Genomic DNA, 17,092 nt, shown 5'->3' with positions numbered 1-17,092 from the left:
TATTACTACATGTCAATGTTACATGCAATTACTGCATTATTACCATGTTATTACATAGGTATTACTACGCAGCACTATTGCATGTAATTACCATGTTATTACATAGTTATTACTATATTATGCCATAACTGTGTAATTACCATGTTATTGCATAGTTATTACTATACTATGTTATAACTGTGTGTAATTACATAGTTATTAACACAGCTTTAGAACTTGTGCTTGCTGTTATTACCATATAATTACACAGTTATTACCACATGGCACTATGACATGCAATTACTGCGTTATTACCATGTTATTACTACATGTCAATGTTACATGCAATTACTGCGTTATTACATAGTTATTACATGGTACTATTACCATATAATTACCATGTTATTACATAGTTATTAATACACTACCCTATGACATGTAATTACTGTGTTATTACATAGTTATTACTATATTATGCCATAACTATATTGCACTTATTACTATGTGAATTACACAGTTATTACTGCACGGCCCTATATACCGCCCTGTCATATGCAATTACTGTGTTAGTCCATAGTTATTACTTATGCTGTTATAGCTGTGTAATCACCATGCTATTACGTAGTTATTACCACAATGCACTAGTGCACGGAATTAGTTATTGCAACATAGTTATTTTCAAGCACTATTACATATAATTAATGTGTTATTACATAGTTATTACTATACTATTTTATAACTATCATATTACGTAGTTATTGCCACGCGGCACTAGAGCATGGAATTGCTGTTTTATTACATGGTTATTACTATACTGTGCTATATCCATGTAATTGCTGTTTTATCAGCTATTACTACATTACATTATAACCATGATATTACATAATTACTACACTGTCAAAAATGTATTACTCTACTGTTATAACTAACTATCCTGCTACAGCATGGTTATTACTGTACTGTTTTAACTAATTATTGTTTTATTACTCTACTGCCTTATAATTAAAAAGAATGGGCAAATTTATTCCTTGCACTGGAAAATAGACACGCCCTCCCTGCCTCTCCCAGTGCCATGTGGGTTTGGTCACGCAAAGGACAAGGGATTAAACCCTGACAAGAAATCCGGACTGGAGTTCTGAAGACGGCTAGCTGCAATTCATATCTTGGCTCCTGCCAGCAACTCCTGCAGCCTCACTGGTACTAGACGTATTGGTTTTGCCTTCCTCTGGATCTTACCCGTAAGACTGAGAGGGGAACCTTGATGTTTGGGCAGCTCATGGTCTCCATTTACACGTGGCCAGACTGTTGCACGTTTGCACTGTTGCGAGGTTATTACAGTGTCATCACAAGATGCCATAAGAACACATGAAGTGGCAGTTACCAGTTAGAAGCATATACTGATTGACAAAGGTTTAAGGCACCAGGGTTAATTTCCCATGGTGGGAGAGACAGCTACTGCCCACCTCCAGCTGGGCAGCCCCAGCCAATAAGGTGTTTTTCCTACCTCAACCTGTCTGCTTTACTGGAGGTATAAAGCTCTGAGAGAAATCTTGACAAGCGGGTTGAAACACCACCCCAGACAAAAAATGAAAATCAAGGAAGACTCCAGCTCTTCGATTTGCAAGCTAAAACATTATAACTGTGTACCTATGGCTCACCAATGACATTCAACAGGTGGACAATGCATGCAAGACTGCCGTGATTGACTGGGAGTTGCTCAGACTGAGGATCGATTCTGCCTCCCTTCAGGAGACCAGATTGGCTGACAGTGGTTCCATCAGGAAGACCAACAATACCTTCTTTTGGCAAGGAAAGGCCTGAGATCAACCCTGGTTACACAGTGTTGGTTTTGCTATAAAGAACACTCTCTTTGCTTCCGTGGAACCTCCTGTAGAAGAAACGGAATGTTTGCCCTAACACTGACTGTCGATGTCTGGCGGAGTCGTCAAACTTCTTAGTGTCTGTGTCACAACTCTTTGCTCCTCATCAGAAGAGAACAACAAATTATGAGGTGCTGAACACTGCCATTTCCAAAATCCCCAGATTGGAAGGCCTGTACCTATCGTGTGACTTAAATGCCAAAGTTGGGAAAGACAATGAAGCATGGCTCTCCTGCCTAGGCCATCATGACAGAGACAACATGAATGAGAATGGACAGAGGTTGCTTGAACTGTTGCTTTCATGATCTGTGTGTCATCAACACATTCTTCCCATCCAAGGAACTCCACAAGGTGTCCTGGAGTCACCCACACTCCAAGCACTGGGACCAGCTAGACCAAGTCATCACCAGATGTGTGGGTCTTAAAAGTGTGCGCCACACTCGCAGTTAACACAGTGCTGACTGACACTGATCACTCTCGTGTAGCTAGTAAGGTGAAGTACACTCCCAGACAGCTGTATCATTCTACGAAGTTCAAGTGTTGAAAGGCCACACAAGTTCACCAGACCACCAACCTGACTGCTAGCCACTCTGGTGATCACCGCATTGAATCAAGGTGGTCCCACCTTCATCAAGCCATCTATAGATCAGCTTGATCTGCATTTGGCAAGAGAGAGCGAAAGAATGCTGACTGGTAAGAAGCAAACTAGGAAGAAATGAAATCAGTGACTGAAGCCAAGAGAAAAGCTCTCCTCGCCTCCAAGACAAACCCAACTTCCAGCAATAAAGAAGCTCTGAGGGCAGCAAGGGGAAGCATCCAGCAGACTGCCTGCTGTTGTGCAAACAGCTACTGGATTAACTTATCAAACACCATTCAGATTGCTGCTGACACTGGAAACATCATGAAGGATGTATGTGGGCATCAAGAAGGCCACAGGTCCCACAATCTCTCAGACAGCCCCACTGAAAACCCAAGCAGGTGTAACCATCCCCAACCAAAGCAGGCAGATGGAGCACTTGGTTGAGCACTCTCTGGAACTATATGCAACCCGGAATGTAGTCACTAGATGCCATTTCATATCAGCCTGCTGTGGAGGAGCTAGATGCACTGCCAACAATGCAGGAGCATCACAAAACCATCGATTGCCTTGCTTGTGGGGAACCTCTGGGTAATGATGGCATCCCAGCTGAAATCTTGAAAAGTGGGAAGCAAGTCCTGCTACTACACTTACATGAGCTGTTTTGTCTCTGCTGGGAGAAAGGCTACGTCCCACAGGACATGTGAGATGACAACTTTGTCACTCGATATAAGAACAAGAACGACTGGAGTGACTGCAACAACGATTGTGGCATCTCCCTTCTCAGCTTTGCTCGAGGTGTCCTGGCTCGCTTGCAGTCACTTGCTTCCTATGTTTACCCAGAGTCCCAATGTGGCTTTAGAGCTGGTCGATCTACAGTAAACACGATCTTCTCACTGCGTCAGCTGCAGGAGAAGTGCCGAGAGCAACAAAAATCACTCTATGTTGTATTCATTGAACTGACAAAGGCCTTTGACCTTGTGAGCAGAAGTGGTCTGTTCAGTGTGCTGCATGAGATCAACTGTAGAGCCCTGCACTCCTGCGGGAGTCCCGCGGGACTCGCGGGACCCGCCGCAAAGCAGTGCGGTGCGGGACAAATTTTGAAAGCTCATTGCGGGCGCGGGCGGGACCGGAAGTGCACATATGCGCGCGGGCGGGAGCGGGAGTGCACATATGCGGCGCGGGTGGGAGCGGTGATAAGCTGCAGTCCCGCGAACTAAAAACGTGCTTGAAATAAAATTTATAAATTATTAATTTATGTCTATCATATATAATTTGTGCTGGATATTTTATTTGGCATTAATAAATACATTTTAAGATGCCTAAATTTGCAGAGAAAGTCAGATTGAGTGAGGAATGGCATCTTAAACTTGCCATTGATCACCCTAAGGGGAAATCCTTTGATCACTCTAATAACTCGCAGTTCACACCCAGCTAGCAAGAGAACCATGAGTGAATTGATTTACTTGTTGCATTAGTCTACAACTTTAGTCAGAGAGACAGGTTACACAGTGACGGTAGGCTTGACTCAATGCTATCCCAGAAATCCTTCCTGTAATATGCAAATTTGGCTGTCCAATCAGAGCCGGCCAAATTTGCATATTACAGGAAGGATTTCTGGGATAGCATTGAGTCAAGCCTACCGTCACTGTGTAACCTGTCTCTCTGATTAAAGTTGTAGACTAACGCAAGCAGTAAATCAATTCACTTCTTTTACTAGCTCTGCTTTGCGATAAAAAAAAAAAAACATTGGTACAAAACAAGCCCATTCACTTTTTTATGCTGATCAGAGAATTACAATGGTTTCTCATGTGATAAAAATGTGCAATTTGCGATTAAATATTTTAATCGTTTGACAGCACTAATTATTATTATTAGAGATACTATATGCTGAATTCAGAAACAAGGTAAACAATAACAAACGTGAGCTGTAGATATTTATGCTCAAATCCACTCAAAGTAGGGGGCGGGGCACCATCACGCTGTGTCAAGACAAGAACTTTCCTGAGAAATAACGCGAACGTCTGCATCATGCGGGATTTGCGGGCAGGAGCGGGACTGAAAATCATAATTTTTTTGTGGGCGCGGACGGGAGCGGGACTGAAAATCATAATTCTTTGCGGGCAGGAGTGGGACTGCACAATGCGGGCGGGAGCGGGACTGAAAAATCCGACCCGCGCAGACCTCTAATCAACTGTCCCTCCAGCTGCTGAGCATCATCTCCTTTCACGAGGACATGCCCAGCACAGTCTGCTTCAATGATGCAACATCTGAAGCTCTCCCTGTGAGCAGTGGTGTCAAGCAAGGTTGTGGACTGGCACCGACACTTTTCTGGAGTTTCATCTTGGCACTCCTTTGTTGTGCATTCAGCGACTATCCAGTTGGCATAAACCTGCATACAAGAGCAGATGGTAAGCTCTTTAACATTGCCAAGCTGTGGGCCAAGACCCAGGTGACTGAGGTTCTCATTCATGAGCTGCTGCTGCTTGAGCATCCCCTGTCAAAGCCCAGCTACACTCTCTTATTGACTCACACCTGCAAGAAGCTTGGGTTGACCATCAACTTGAAGAGAATGAACATCATGGTTCAGGCTACTGACTTCCCACCCATAGATGGACTTGTCGTTAATGTGGTTGAAACTTTTACATACCTTGGATCGACAGTCGCCAACAACTTGTCTGGAGACACAGATGAACAACAAGATCGCAAAGGCAGCAGCTGTTCTGGCCAGGTTGAATGAGAGGATCTGAACCAACATCCACCTGATGGTAAACACCAAAATTAGGGTCTACCAAGCTTGTGTCCTTTGTATTCTCCTTTGCAGTCAGGCCTGGAAATGAGGGTCAATAGCTTCCACTTACAATGCGAGGGCAAATATTGCACATCACTTGGCAGGATAAAGTCGCCTTTTCAGATGTCCGGCAGCGTGCTGGCATTCCCAGCATTCTGACCCTCCTCAGTCAGAGACGACTCAGATGGCTAGGATACGTGAGGCGAATGCCACCTGGGCACATCCTTAAAGACATGCTATATGGCCTGCTTGCTGAGGGTACTCGGACAATAGGCTGACCCCAGCTGAGATACAAGGACGTCTGCAAGAGTGACCTAAAAATGTTCCAGTTTGACGTGGACAACTGGGAGAGCATTGCAGATGACAGAGGTGCCTGGAGACTTGCAGTTAAAAAGGGTATTGAAGCAGCTGAAGCCACAATGATCTCTCACCAGGCTACCAAGCAGGCCAGAAGAAAGGCAAGAACTACTGCTGCCCCAGCCCCTTCATCGTTCGGCGTAACTCGTGTGGGAGAGACTGCCACTCAAGAGTGGGTCTTCACAGCCACTCTAACAAGTGGTCCATCTGAACTCGACGCCCAAATTGTGTGTGCTCCTCAATCATCTTTCGAGATACAGGATGCCAACATAGTACTGACTCATGACAGCAGACATGCTACAGTTTTGACTCTCACCTTAGGAGAAACCTCGAGGTCTTGTGGAGTCAAAAAGAAAATGGTGAAAAATATAAATTTTTTTCTATAGTGTAGTGAGGTAGAACTTTTACACTTCTAGTCTGCCTTGGTTGATCCTGGCCGAAGGTTATTTTCTGTGTGGTGTTTCACGTTGTTTGGTTTCTCCTGTAGTGACACGTTGGTATAGTGGTTAGCACTGTCACCTCACAGCAAGAAAGTTCTGAGTTCGAGCCTGGCAGCCGACAGGGGCCTTTCTGTGTGGAGTTTGCATGTTCTCCCCGTGTTTGTGTGGGTTTCCTCCGGGTGCACCGGTTTCCCCCACAGTCCAAAGACATGCAGGTTAGGTTAACTGGTGAAGCCGCTTTTCCACTACAAACGCGGCTGAGTCGGGCTGAGCCGTGCCGTGCTGAGTTGGGCTGAGCGGGGCTGTTGGAGTTGCATTTCGACTACAACCGCACTGAACCGTGCTGGCTGGAAGTGGGTGGACACATTGGGTGGAGTTAGCGAAAGTGGGTGGACGTCACGTGATGTCGTTAAGCAGCGCAAACAGTGACATCAGTGAGCTTTTAAGCGGTAGTCTCACGACCCGGATAGTAAACAATAAACATGGAGGACATGGAGTCGTTAGTGTTGCTAGTCTTGGTTCTGTGGCTTGTTGTCACCGACAACGCCAACAGATACTGGCAAGAGCGTATAGATGAGGCGAGGCGCATAAGGCTTCAGAAATTCTCGTAATTCGTAATTCTTCTTCTTCCGGGTTTACGGTGTTTACAGATCCCAGCGTGCTCGCGGGGCGTGTGTGGGCATGTGAGGACACTCCTCCTCACCAATCAGTGCACAGGGGAGTGTCTGCTCACGCCCCCAACCTCACTCGGCTCAGTTTGGCTCGCTTCAGCCCCACTCCAAAACGGTGCGAGTTTTAGGGGCTAAGCAGGGCTGAAGCAAGCTGAGTCGTGCTGTTCTTTGGTAGTCGAAACGCGAGCCATGTCGGGCTGAAGCGAGCTGAAGTGAGCTGAAAAAGGGTAGTGGAAAAGGGCCATAAATTGACCGTAGGTGTGAATGTGAGTGTGAATGGTTGTCTGTGTCTATGTGTCAGCCCTGTGATGACCTGGCGACTTGTCCAGGGTGTACCCCGCCTCTTGCCCATAGTCAGCTGGGATAGGCTCCAGCTTGCCCGCGACCCTGCACAGGATAAACGGTAATGGATGGATGGTTTCTCCTGTTTCATCTCCAGTGGGTCTCAAAAAAAAAGATAAGTTTTTGATGAAATCATGTGCACTGGCATCATGAAATGAGAGCATTGCTTATTTGATTAACAAGCTGATGAAACTAATCATTGCTATCTGACAAAAAAAAAAAATATATATATATATATTTTACCAATCCACTCAAATAGTCTGATGATGGAAAACATTTTGGGCTATATCCTGAAATGATCTTGAAAACATTTAAAAATCTATGGAACAAACAATAATAGGGCGGCACGGTGGTGTAGTGGTTAGCGCTGTCGCCTCACAGCAAGAAGGTCCTGGGTTCGAGCCCCGGGGCTGGCGAGGGCCTTTCTGTGTGGAGTTTGCATGTTCTCCCCGTGTCCGCGTGGGTTTCCTCCGGGTGCTCCGTTTTCCCCCACAGTCCAAAGACATGCAGGTTAGGTTAACTGGTGACTCTAAATTGACTGTAGGTGTGAGTGTGAATGGTTGTCTGTGTCTATGTGTCAGCCCTGTGATGACCTGGCGACTTGTCCAGGGTGTACCCCGCCTTTCGCCCGTAGTCAGCTGGGATAGGCTCCAGCTTGCCTGCGACCCTGTAGAAGGATAAAGCGGCTAGAGATAATGTGATGTGTGATGTGACAAACAATAATAAACAATGTCATTGAAATGAGATGGTAGAAAAAACGATGAAGCCGCCTAATCACAATTTGCGATTGAAAGTACTGGAAAATGAAAAACTTTTTTTTATTTTTTCTAGTTTGATCCTGAGCTTGGGTTACTGTCTGTACAGAATTTCACATGTTCCAGGCGGCTCTGTGGACTTCCTTGGGCTCTCTAGTTTCTTCCAACCTCCCATAAACGTCCCATTCTTCTTTGACATTTTCGAAGCAAATTCTGACCTGTGAATTCATGATCCTTGGCCATGTGAGTCAGTAGAAAACAAGGGGGTGAGAGTGTGGTCTGGTTGGTGGGTAAAAACATGGGGGAGCTGCAAATTATTAATTACCGGTAGCTATGCACCAGAATGTTGCCTCCATGTTTTCTTGGCACACATCTGGGGAAAAAAAAAATTAGCAATCTCATCCACCAGTAAAATAATGTTTGTGGTCAAATTTTTTTTTTTTATGAACACTGTTAGCACCTGCATGTATATGAAAGACAGACAGACAAACAAACAGACAGACAGAAACAGTACTCATTAAGAGAAGGTTAAATATGTTTATTATATACGTTAATTTACACTTCACAATTAACTCTTAAAATGTGGATACATGTGCTAGAAATCCTGTTCTATAAAACAATGCAGAAGCAAAATTAAAAACAGGGTGGATTTTATTAATTAATTAATTTTTTTTTTTGGGGGTGATAATATCCCACAGTCTTCACTCGCACTATGTGGCACACCATCAGATAAATCTTTCATCTGCAGGAAATATGTGCATGCAAGCAAAGAAAGGAAGACGCCTTTGGGAAATCAGGTTTTTAACCACAAGTTGCTGGGTATACTTGCGTGGAAGGGAGGCTTGATGTACGAGCAGTGTTTCATGAAAGACAAAAGGGGGTTATGATTAAAGCTCTCCTGAAGGAATTCTGCATCGTTTATAAATAACTATATGATCTTTGCTTTGTGTTTCGTCACATCGTTTTTCATCATTGCTGCAGACCAACAGGATGGATACATTTGTAAAACGAGACTGAAAGCAGTGTGTACACCCCATTTATTCACACACATCGGACCATTTGTCGATGTTCTTAATTCAACTGGAACTCGTTTCATGAAAATGTGATGTGCGAAAACCTGAATCTTTCTGACCGCCCTTGCGTATATTTTAGAATACCAGAATATATCATCGAAACAATGAGAAATATGATGCGTATCAAAAGTAAAACGCTCCTTGGAGAGTTCGACACTGAACCTGATCGGTCTAATCTTTCCTTTTGGATAACAGTTAAGACTTGAGGGTATTACATTGGTTATTCTAACACGTGGTATTTCATATTATTGCACTTATATACACGTAATGTGAACAGACAAACATTTTTCAACTGCATTCAGAGAAATAAGTTAAATTACTCAACCTCCTTGACTCCATTCATGTTGACTAGGCTTGTGTTGATATTTAACTTTTAAGAAATAAATAATGCATTTTTCTTCTTTTTTTTCTGTTATTCAGTATGCTGGGTTGGTTGAGTCCCACCGTTTTACACAACTAGCCTGCAAAGTCGACTCCTTCCACAGAATACACAATATTGCATAAAAAAATGAACGTGTTTACAAACAAACAACCTTTACTGTTGTAGACAACATTTTTGTTTCCCTAGGCTGACACTTGCACGACTTTTGGCCACGATTTTGTCGTGGCAAGTCGTGCCATTTTGGGGCACGAACTGGGAGGTTCCCGCACTGTTCACGACTAGTTCACGCATAGTTCACGACGAGTTCATGAATGCGTGCCCGTCCACATTCACGAACTGGCACGACGAGTTCACGCATAGTTTGCGCATAGTTTACGCACTTCCCGCATTGGCACGACGAGTTTGCGCAATTCGGACGGTGTCGTGCCGACTTGGGCACGCCTGTGTCATGCACAACCTCATCCTCATCAGATACCCACACGCAATTTCAGAAGTGGACCGCGAAGATCCGGACACACATGATCTGATCCCTGGTGGATGGAGGACTGACCGACACCTGCAGGGGCTGCTGCCTCTAACCGGCCATCATACCCAGAAGGATGCAAAGGATCAGCGAGACTACCTGTCACATTACTACATGTCCCCTGCTGGTGCTGTCCCTTGGCAAGAAAGAATGGTAGTAGCTTCATGAGCTGCATCCACAGTTGTTCCATTTTTGAAATAAAAGAAACGAAACTCCCCCCCCAAAAAAAAGTCATGAAGGAATAGAAAATAAAAGACATTAAAGAAAAAAGCAAGAAAAAAAATTGCGAATGGCGAGAAGTGTCCGGGAAGCCCTATATATACCCCCGCACCGACGCGAGCGCCACTGTCGCGCAGTAGTCGTGAACTGCTCGTGAACTGCTCGTGAACTCGTCGTGAACTGCTCGTGCCATGTGCAAACTGTTCGTGAAGTGCGTAAACTAGTCGTGAACTGCTTGTGCCATCAATGCGTGACCGTGTCAGTGGGAAGGCACGGCCACGCTGCGACGCGCACCAATTCGTGAACATGTCGTGAACTACTCATGAACTCGACGTGAGCTGTTCGTGAACTATTCGTGGCAGTTCGTGACAGTCGTGGCATGGCGCGCACTTCCACGCACTGGCACGCATCCTCCCGCATCGTCCCGACGAGTTCACGACGAAATCACGAACAGTTTGCGCATAGTTCACGACCCGGTCGCGAAATTTTGTCGTGACCAAAATTTTGAACATTTCAAAATTCTCGTCCCGACATGGCACGCAGTCACGACGGGTTTACGCACACTTCACGCCAGTTTACGACTAGTTTGCGCACTGGCACGACTTGAGTCGTGCCAATGCGTGCCACGGAATCGTGCAAGTGTCAGCCTAGCCTTTGCGTTTCATACATGTCCAGCTTTAGTTACTATTGCTAGCTATGAAGCGTCCCCGATATTGAAAGGTTCGAGTCTACCCTGATAAACAATGATGTTCAATTTCCCTGGCTTGATCCTGAGCTCTAGTTCTTGTCTGTCTCAGTTTTCTCCAGGTTTCTTCCAGGTTCTCCAGTTTCCTCCTCAAAACATGGCGGAATGCTGACTGGTACTCAATCGCAAGTCCACAAACTAATTCCACCAAACTTCACACCTCCTACCAAATATTAAGAACCTAGCTAGAAGTTATAACCATGCCTTCAACATGAAAACGCTGTCAAAACTTAAATATACAAAACTTCTCCAAACACTTCTTATTCTCTGGATTTGAGGTGTCTGCAACTGGTCGACATCCAACAGTGACGCTGGAGACTCCTTCCTTCAGTACTTAAATGCTAAACATTCATCATCACATCAACGATTGCGTTCATGAGCGCTGCTGTTGTACAAAATTAACCAACACCCACTGACCGATCAGAATCGAGAATTCGACAGTCTGTACATCGCATTAAATAATGACTGAAGAATGCTAACATACGGTAGGCTGCCTCACTAAACGTAATGGGTAAGGATGACATTTAAAAGTGGCGCGTCCACGTTAACACTGTGTTAAGTCTCGCTGTATATTTGACGAAATATCAGCACAAGCCTAGCGTTGAACAAAAGTCCATTTTCCTGCCTGTTTTTGCTCATTTTGTGCCGTGTTTAGTTTAGTTCACTTTCAGCAGCAGCCTTAATAACCCAAGTGGTTAATGCACATTTCAGACAATTGCGCTATGTGTTTCTGGCATAGCCTTGAAATCATCGAAAACAAGTGTATACTATCATTTTCACAACATGAAACAAACAGTTGGTGCTGTTGGTACTGCGTTATGCTCATATAACCTGAGTATTGTTTTGGAAATTGTTGCCTACTTGTACTTTTATGGTGATATCTGATTCTATTCAGGCATTGACCAATTGAACTAGTCGTCACGTACTGCACGTGTAGATATGTACATGTATACAAGTCGGAATCACAGTTTGCCGTCAGACGCTAATTGTCCTCGGTGCCTGCGTCGTCAACAAGCGAACTCCTCAAAGTTGCCTAGAGTCGGGTGACTAGGTAGCACGTTCGGCGCGAATCCGAGACTGTCCGAGTGACTCCGGAGTGTGTCGCATGTGCTCTGGAAGAGAGGGGAAACGGGGAAGGAGGGGAGAGATGTTCAGATGTGCCGGAGGATGCACAATGAATCAATGGCATCGCCGGAAAAGACAGTGAGGGGGGGGGAAGTTGGGGTAATGGAACAGAAAGACACAAAGAGAAAAAACATCCATAGATGAAGCATGGATCAGAAATATAAATGGAATTATGGCAATAACAGTTTTTTCAAATGATTGTAGAACACGTCGAGGTATATAATGAGATGGAGTGGATAAATATGAAGGAAAGGGGAAAAGGGGGGAGAAGACATTCTGACTTAATCCTGGATCCAAGACTTTTGCTTGGTCATATATCATAGAAACATATCTGATCATGTGCAAAACATTGAATCAAAGCACTTCCGCCTTCCCAAACCTGAGGACTATTTGCTTAGTCTTGGTTTCAAACTCATTGCGTGTAGACCTGTGATGACACCACAAAGGGATGCATCTAGTGATGTTATTTGACACAGGTTCCATCACAATGTCTCACAGAAAGAAACTAAAAGCGTCTGCCAATAAGAGCTTTGGCGCTTGTGCATGGTTTTAAGGTCATGGTTTGGAAAGTGCTCAACAAAGAAACGCCCAAGACTTGAGCATAAAATCAAGAAAGCTGTGCAAGAATAGGCATTCTGTTTGACGCTTTTCGAATCGTGCCCTTTTTAGCCTTTCAGGCTCAAATTTTGATTCATGGAATGGTCCCCCGCCCAAGTTCCAGTTTAATAACTGAAGCCACACCTAAGGTGCAAAGGATATTGTCACTTTAGTAGGAATACGTATCTCATACATGCCCTCAACGTCTATGTTATGGGGTACAACTACCACGTAGGTGCACTGTACAATTATCGATACACTCAGACCATCACCTCTATGTTAGTGTCACTGCATCACAGATTGTTCAACCACCCACTGTGTATCTCGTGGTGTCTTACGGTGGTCCTTTTCCTTTGATGGATCAGGTAGAACAGACTGGCAAACTGTACATCAACAAATGCATCCATATGATGGATCTACAATGCCTTGCAGAAGTATTCACCCTCCATAAACCTTTCCTTACTTTGTAGTTACAACCTGAAAGTGAAAGTGCCAAAAATGTACATCATAAATCGACACAAAATCGCTGATAATATTGAGGTGGAAGGTAATTTATGGAAGAGTGGCAAGCCTGGTTTACAGTTTGCCAAAAAGCATGTTGGAGATTTAGAAAACAGGTCGAAAAAGGTTCTCTGGTGTGATGAGACAAAAACTGAACTCTTGGCCATGGCATAAAAGCCCCCTGAGATTGCTATTCGAACGGTGAAGCATGGTGGTGGTAACATCATATTGAGAGAGTTTCCCTTGGCTTCTTGGTTCCCCTTCTTAACGAATCAATGACTTTTATTGCACAGCAGCCTCTTTCTCCTCTTGTGTAGACATGCTCTCGAAGAGAATCTGAGGCTTTCTAGGAACTGGTTTATTTATATCGAGTTCATATGATAGTCATAATTGCACACAAATAATGATGTCACTTTTGATGGCAAGCGTTTGCAGTAGAACTAATTTAGGACTTTTACACAAACGCTTACATTTGTTTACAATGTTTACGTTTTATTGGTCAAAGTCCCTCTCATGTCAGAATCTGGTCTTCCCAGGCAGTCTCCTGTCCCAGTACTAACCAACTCTTTAAGGTGCATGGGTGCAGCGCCGATCTCTGTTTCGCTAACCCTCGGCCTCTCGCCTATATAGCTAGGGTTACAGTGAGGGGCTAGTCCTCTGGTAACCGCGAGAGTTTGACTCCCCACTTGGATCTGTATTGTAGCGTGCCTTGCCAGATGGTAATAGATACCATTTTTACGATGGTCTTTGGTATGACCCGACTGTGAGTAGAACTCACGATTTCCCGGTCGAGAGGCAGACACGCTAACCACTAGGTCAGCTCACGGTGTTACGTCTCTCATCTCATCTCATTATCTCTAGCCGCTTTATCCTTCTACAGGGTCGCAGGCAAGCTGGAGCCTATCCCAGCTGACTACGGGTGAAAGGCGGGGTACACCCTGGACAAGTCGCCAGGTCATCACAGGGCTGACACATAGACACAGACAACCATTCACACTCACATTCACACCTACGCTCAATTTAGAGTCACCAGTTAACCTAACCTGCATGTCTTTGGACTGTGGGGGAAACCGGAGCACCCGGAGGAAACCCACACGGACACGGGGAGAACATGCAAACTCCACACAGAAAGGCCCTCGCCAGCCCCGGGGCTCGAACCCAGGACCTTCTTGCTGTGAGGCGACAGCGCTAACCACTACACCACCGTGCCGCCCGGTGTTACGTTTTATTGGTAAATTATTATTATTTTTTGACCCCACTTAAAAATTATGGGCTATATTGTGTTGATTCATGATAAAGTGCAAAGGGGTGTATACTTATGCAAGACTCTATGCTTGATAACACGGCCAATGAGTGTAGATACAACATAGATTTTTCAAATAAACTGGTCACTTAGTGAACAAGTTGATATGCACAGTCAGTCTGTGAAACTTTAATCAAGAAATAGTGTAATCACCATTTATTGCACTTGTGTAGTGCATTTGGACTAAACTGATAATTTCCACCAAAGAAGGCGATGATCAGTTTGAAACAGGTTCATTTTCATGCAGGCCTCTAATGACTAGCATAAATCAGGCAGAGATGTCAAAAAATTGGAGGGAGGAGGGGGAGGAAATATGATTAGTTTTATTATGAGTACATATTTGGCGCAGGAAAAAATATCTCGCACTTCTTTGGGACAGATAAACCAAGTAACATCTTACATCAAAGGGTGCATGATAGTACTGGGGAATATCAATCAGGTAATTCAAGCATTAGAAATGGAATGTTCCAGGTTAAAGATATCATGCACAAATCTTGGATGTCCCTGGAATATATCGATATTTCCCCCTGCCAATATATGGAAAGATTTATTTGCATTTGCTCATTTGGCTGATGTCACTTTGGCTGATTATCTGAAGCGACTTACAATTGAAACAGGATACAACTGAGTAGATGAAACAAGGTTCTTGCTCAAGAACCCAGCTGCAGCTTGGTGTTGCTGGGATCTGAATTCACAACCTAATGATATGTGACCCAAAGCCTTTATCATTGAGTCAATACTATGCTTAAGTGCCTGCTTGTTTTTAAAAGGTGGTAATTTACCAAAGTAAATGGAATTTGTCATAAACCAACTGGTAAAGATTCTCGTAAGATTCATCATGCTTTCCATACAAACAATTTACTAAAACAAACAAGCAAAAAAACCAAACAAAAAACTTTACATCTTTATGAGACCATCTGAAAATATTTTATGTTGTTGTTTCTTTGGGCATCCAGGTTGTCAACTTATAAATACTCCTATATATGAAGCCACTTGCATCAAGAATTGTCTACTGAACAATAATCATGGCCATGATCCTTGTGAAGTAGCCTCCCCATAAAAACCAGACTGGTAATGTTCATATTACTTCTTGTCCATGTTCGAAACAAGTCCAAAGTAAGACACAAAAGTGTAATTTAATTTCTGCTCATTAGCTTTGTGTCCATGGTTGAAGCCAGGTCAGGAACCTAACCATGGTAACTCAAGACACCATGTTTTCAGGTTTTGTAAAATGGTTACTTTGTTCACTGGCATCGTACTATTTGATATATTGAGTTTCTCATCTCATCTCATTATCTCTAGCCGCTTTATCCTGTTCTACAGGGTCATAGGCAAGCTGGAGCCTATCCCAGCTGACTACGGGCGCAAGGCGGGGTACACCCTGGACAAGTCGCCAGGTCATCACAGGGTTGACACAGACACAGACAACCATTCACACTCACATTCACACCTACGGTCAATTTAGAGTCACCAGTTAACCTAACCTGCATGTCTTTGGACTGTGGGGGAAACCGGAGCACCCGGAGGAAACCCACGTGGACACGGGGAGAACATGCAAACTCCACACAGAAAGGCCCTCGCTGGCCATGGGGCTCGAACCCGGACCTTCTTGCTGTGAGGCGACAGTGCTAACCACTACACCACTGTGCCGCCCCTATATTGAGTTTTTCTCTGATATTACGATAGCTAAGTTTAAGCAGACTAGATCTGGTTTTCTGATGCTTTTGTGTCAGAGAGGAAAAAAGAGAGGTCAGAAAGGTACAACTGAGGACCTCTCCAATGAGGTTGCTGAGTGCCACTCAACTTCCAAGCAACTAAAAAGCTTGGGGAAAGCTTTGCCAGTATCAAACATCCCACTAGAAGTAAAAGTTTTATTGGCCACTGGTTGCCTTATCACCGAGAAATGTTCTCTGCAAAGACTCCATTGAGGGTTCAGCTCAGCATCTTTCAAAGCCATCTTGTGAACTGCCCTTGCATCCTTAGAGCTAGACTATGACGTGCTTTCATATTTAACCAGGAATATTAGTGTTTCAGAGACATGGCCCGAGGGGCAACATTGTCCGAGGAATATCTGGCTAGACTCCAGAACTTCTGGGCTAACCCCAATTCCCAGCATATGCCTTTGTTTTACTGGACATTTTATGCCTGTATGTCAGGGAATACTTATTCTATGGCTGTATGCCAGCAATTTTTGACTTCATGTTACCATCTACTAACTTGATATCAGGCTTGGTTGATGCAGTCCCTATTGGCAAGTATAAGTAACAAAACAAATAGGATCGACTTCATATTGCTCTTCAGTGAGGTGTCTAAACAGCAGATCATAGACATGATCAGTATGTCTACTGATTTCCCAGAGTCACCCCTTGACATTGACAGTGGCACAGTATAATGCATGCATGACAGGACAGCGTTTGTATTGGAATGGTTTTGCAAATAGGGCAACTCTGATAAATAAGCAGTGAGTAAAGTTTTGCTCTCCACACAGTGAGCTATGTGCCACATTCCCAGTTCCCAGCAGTCTATGATGGAGGAAGCATATCAATGTCCTCAAGCTAAGATCCATTTTTCAAACACCTTTCTGAAGGGAAATCAAGACAGACAACAACTCTGTCAGTTACCACATAACCATCAGAGTAGAGTGAGTTCTGAGGATCCCCGAACGGCCTCTTCTTGATCTCATATTCCTATGGGAACTACAGATCAAGGCAGCATATTCTTTAGCTGAGCAGAGAATTCACCTAGGGTGTGACTATACAGAGGTGTTAAAGCAGAAATTTAGCCAAAGACCGCATATCACACACCACAAAGACTACAGACTGGGTATCGTTG

General features: G+C 44.2%; 1 protein-coding gene across 1 annotated transcript in view; it reads right to left on the bottom strand.

The window, feature by feature from the left end:
* Nucleotides 1-11,767: 11,767 nt before the first annotated feature.
* The window catches only part of asic1c (acid-sensing (proton-gated) ion channel 1c), a 201,897-nt gene continuing 196,572 nt past the window's right edge, over nt 11,768-17,092 (bottom strand). Inside the window, exon 11 of the mRNA XM_060921059.1 lies at nt 11,768-11,846. Coding sequence (XP_060777042.1) covers nt 11,768-11,846 — 79 coding nt within the window. The remainder of the gene's footprint in view (nt 11,847-17,092) is intronic.

This window comes from Neoarius graeffei, chromosome 5 (genome assembly GCF_027579695.1).
Source record: "Neoarius graeffei isolate fNeoGra1 chromosome 5, fNeoGra1.pri, whole genome shotgun sequence".
NCBI classification, from domain to species: Eukaryota; Metazoa; Chordata; class Actinopteri; order Siluriformes; family Ariidae; genus Neoarius; species Neoarius graeffei.
This window is presented reverse-complemented; position numbering and strand designations above follow the sequence as displayed.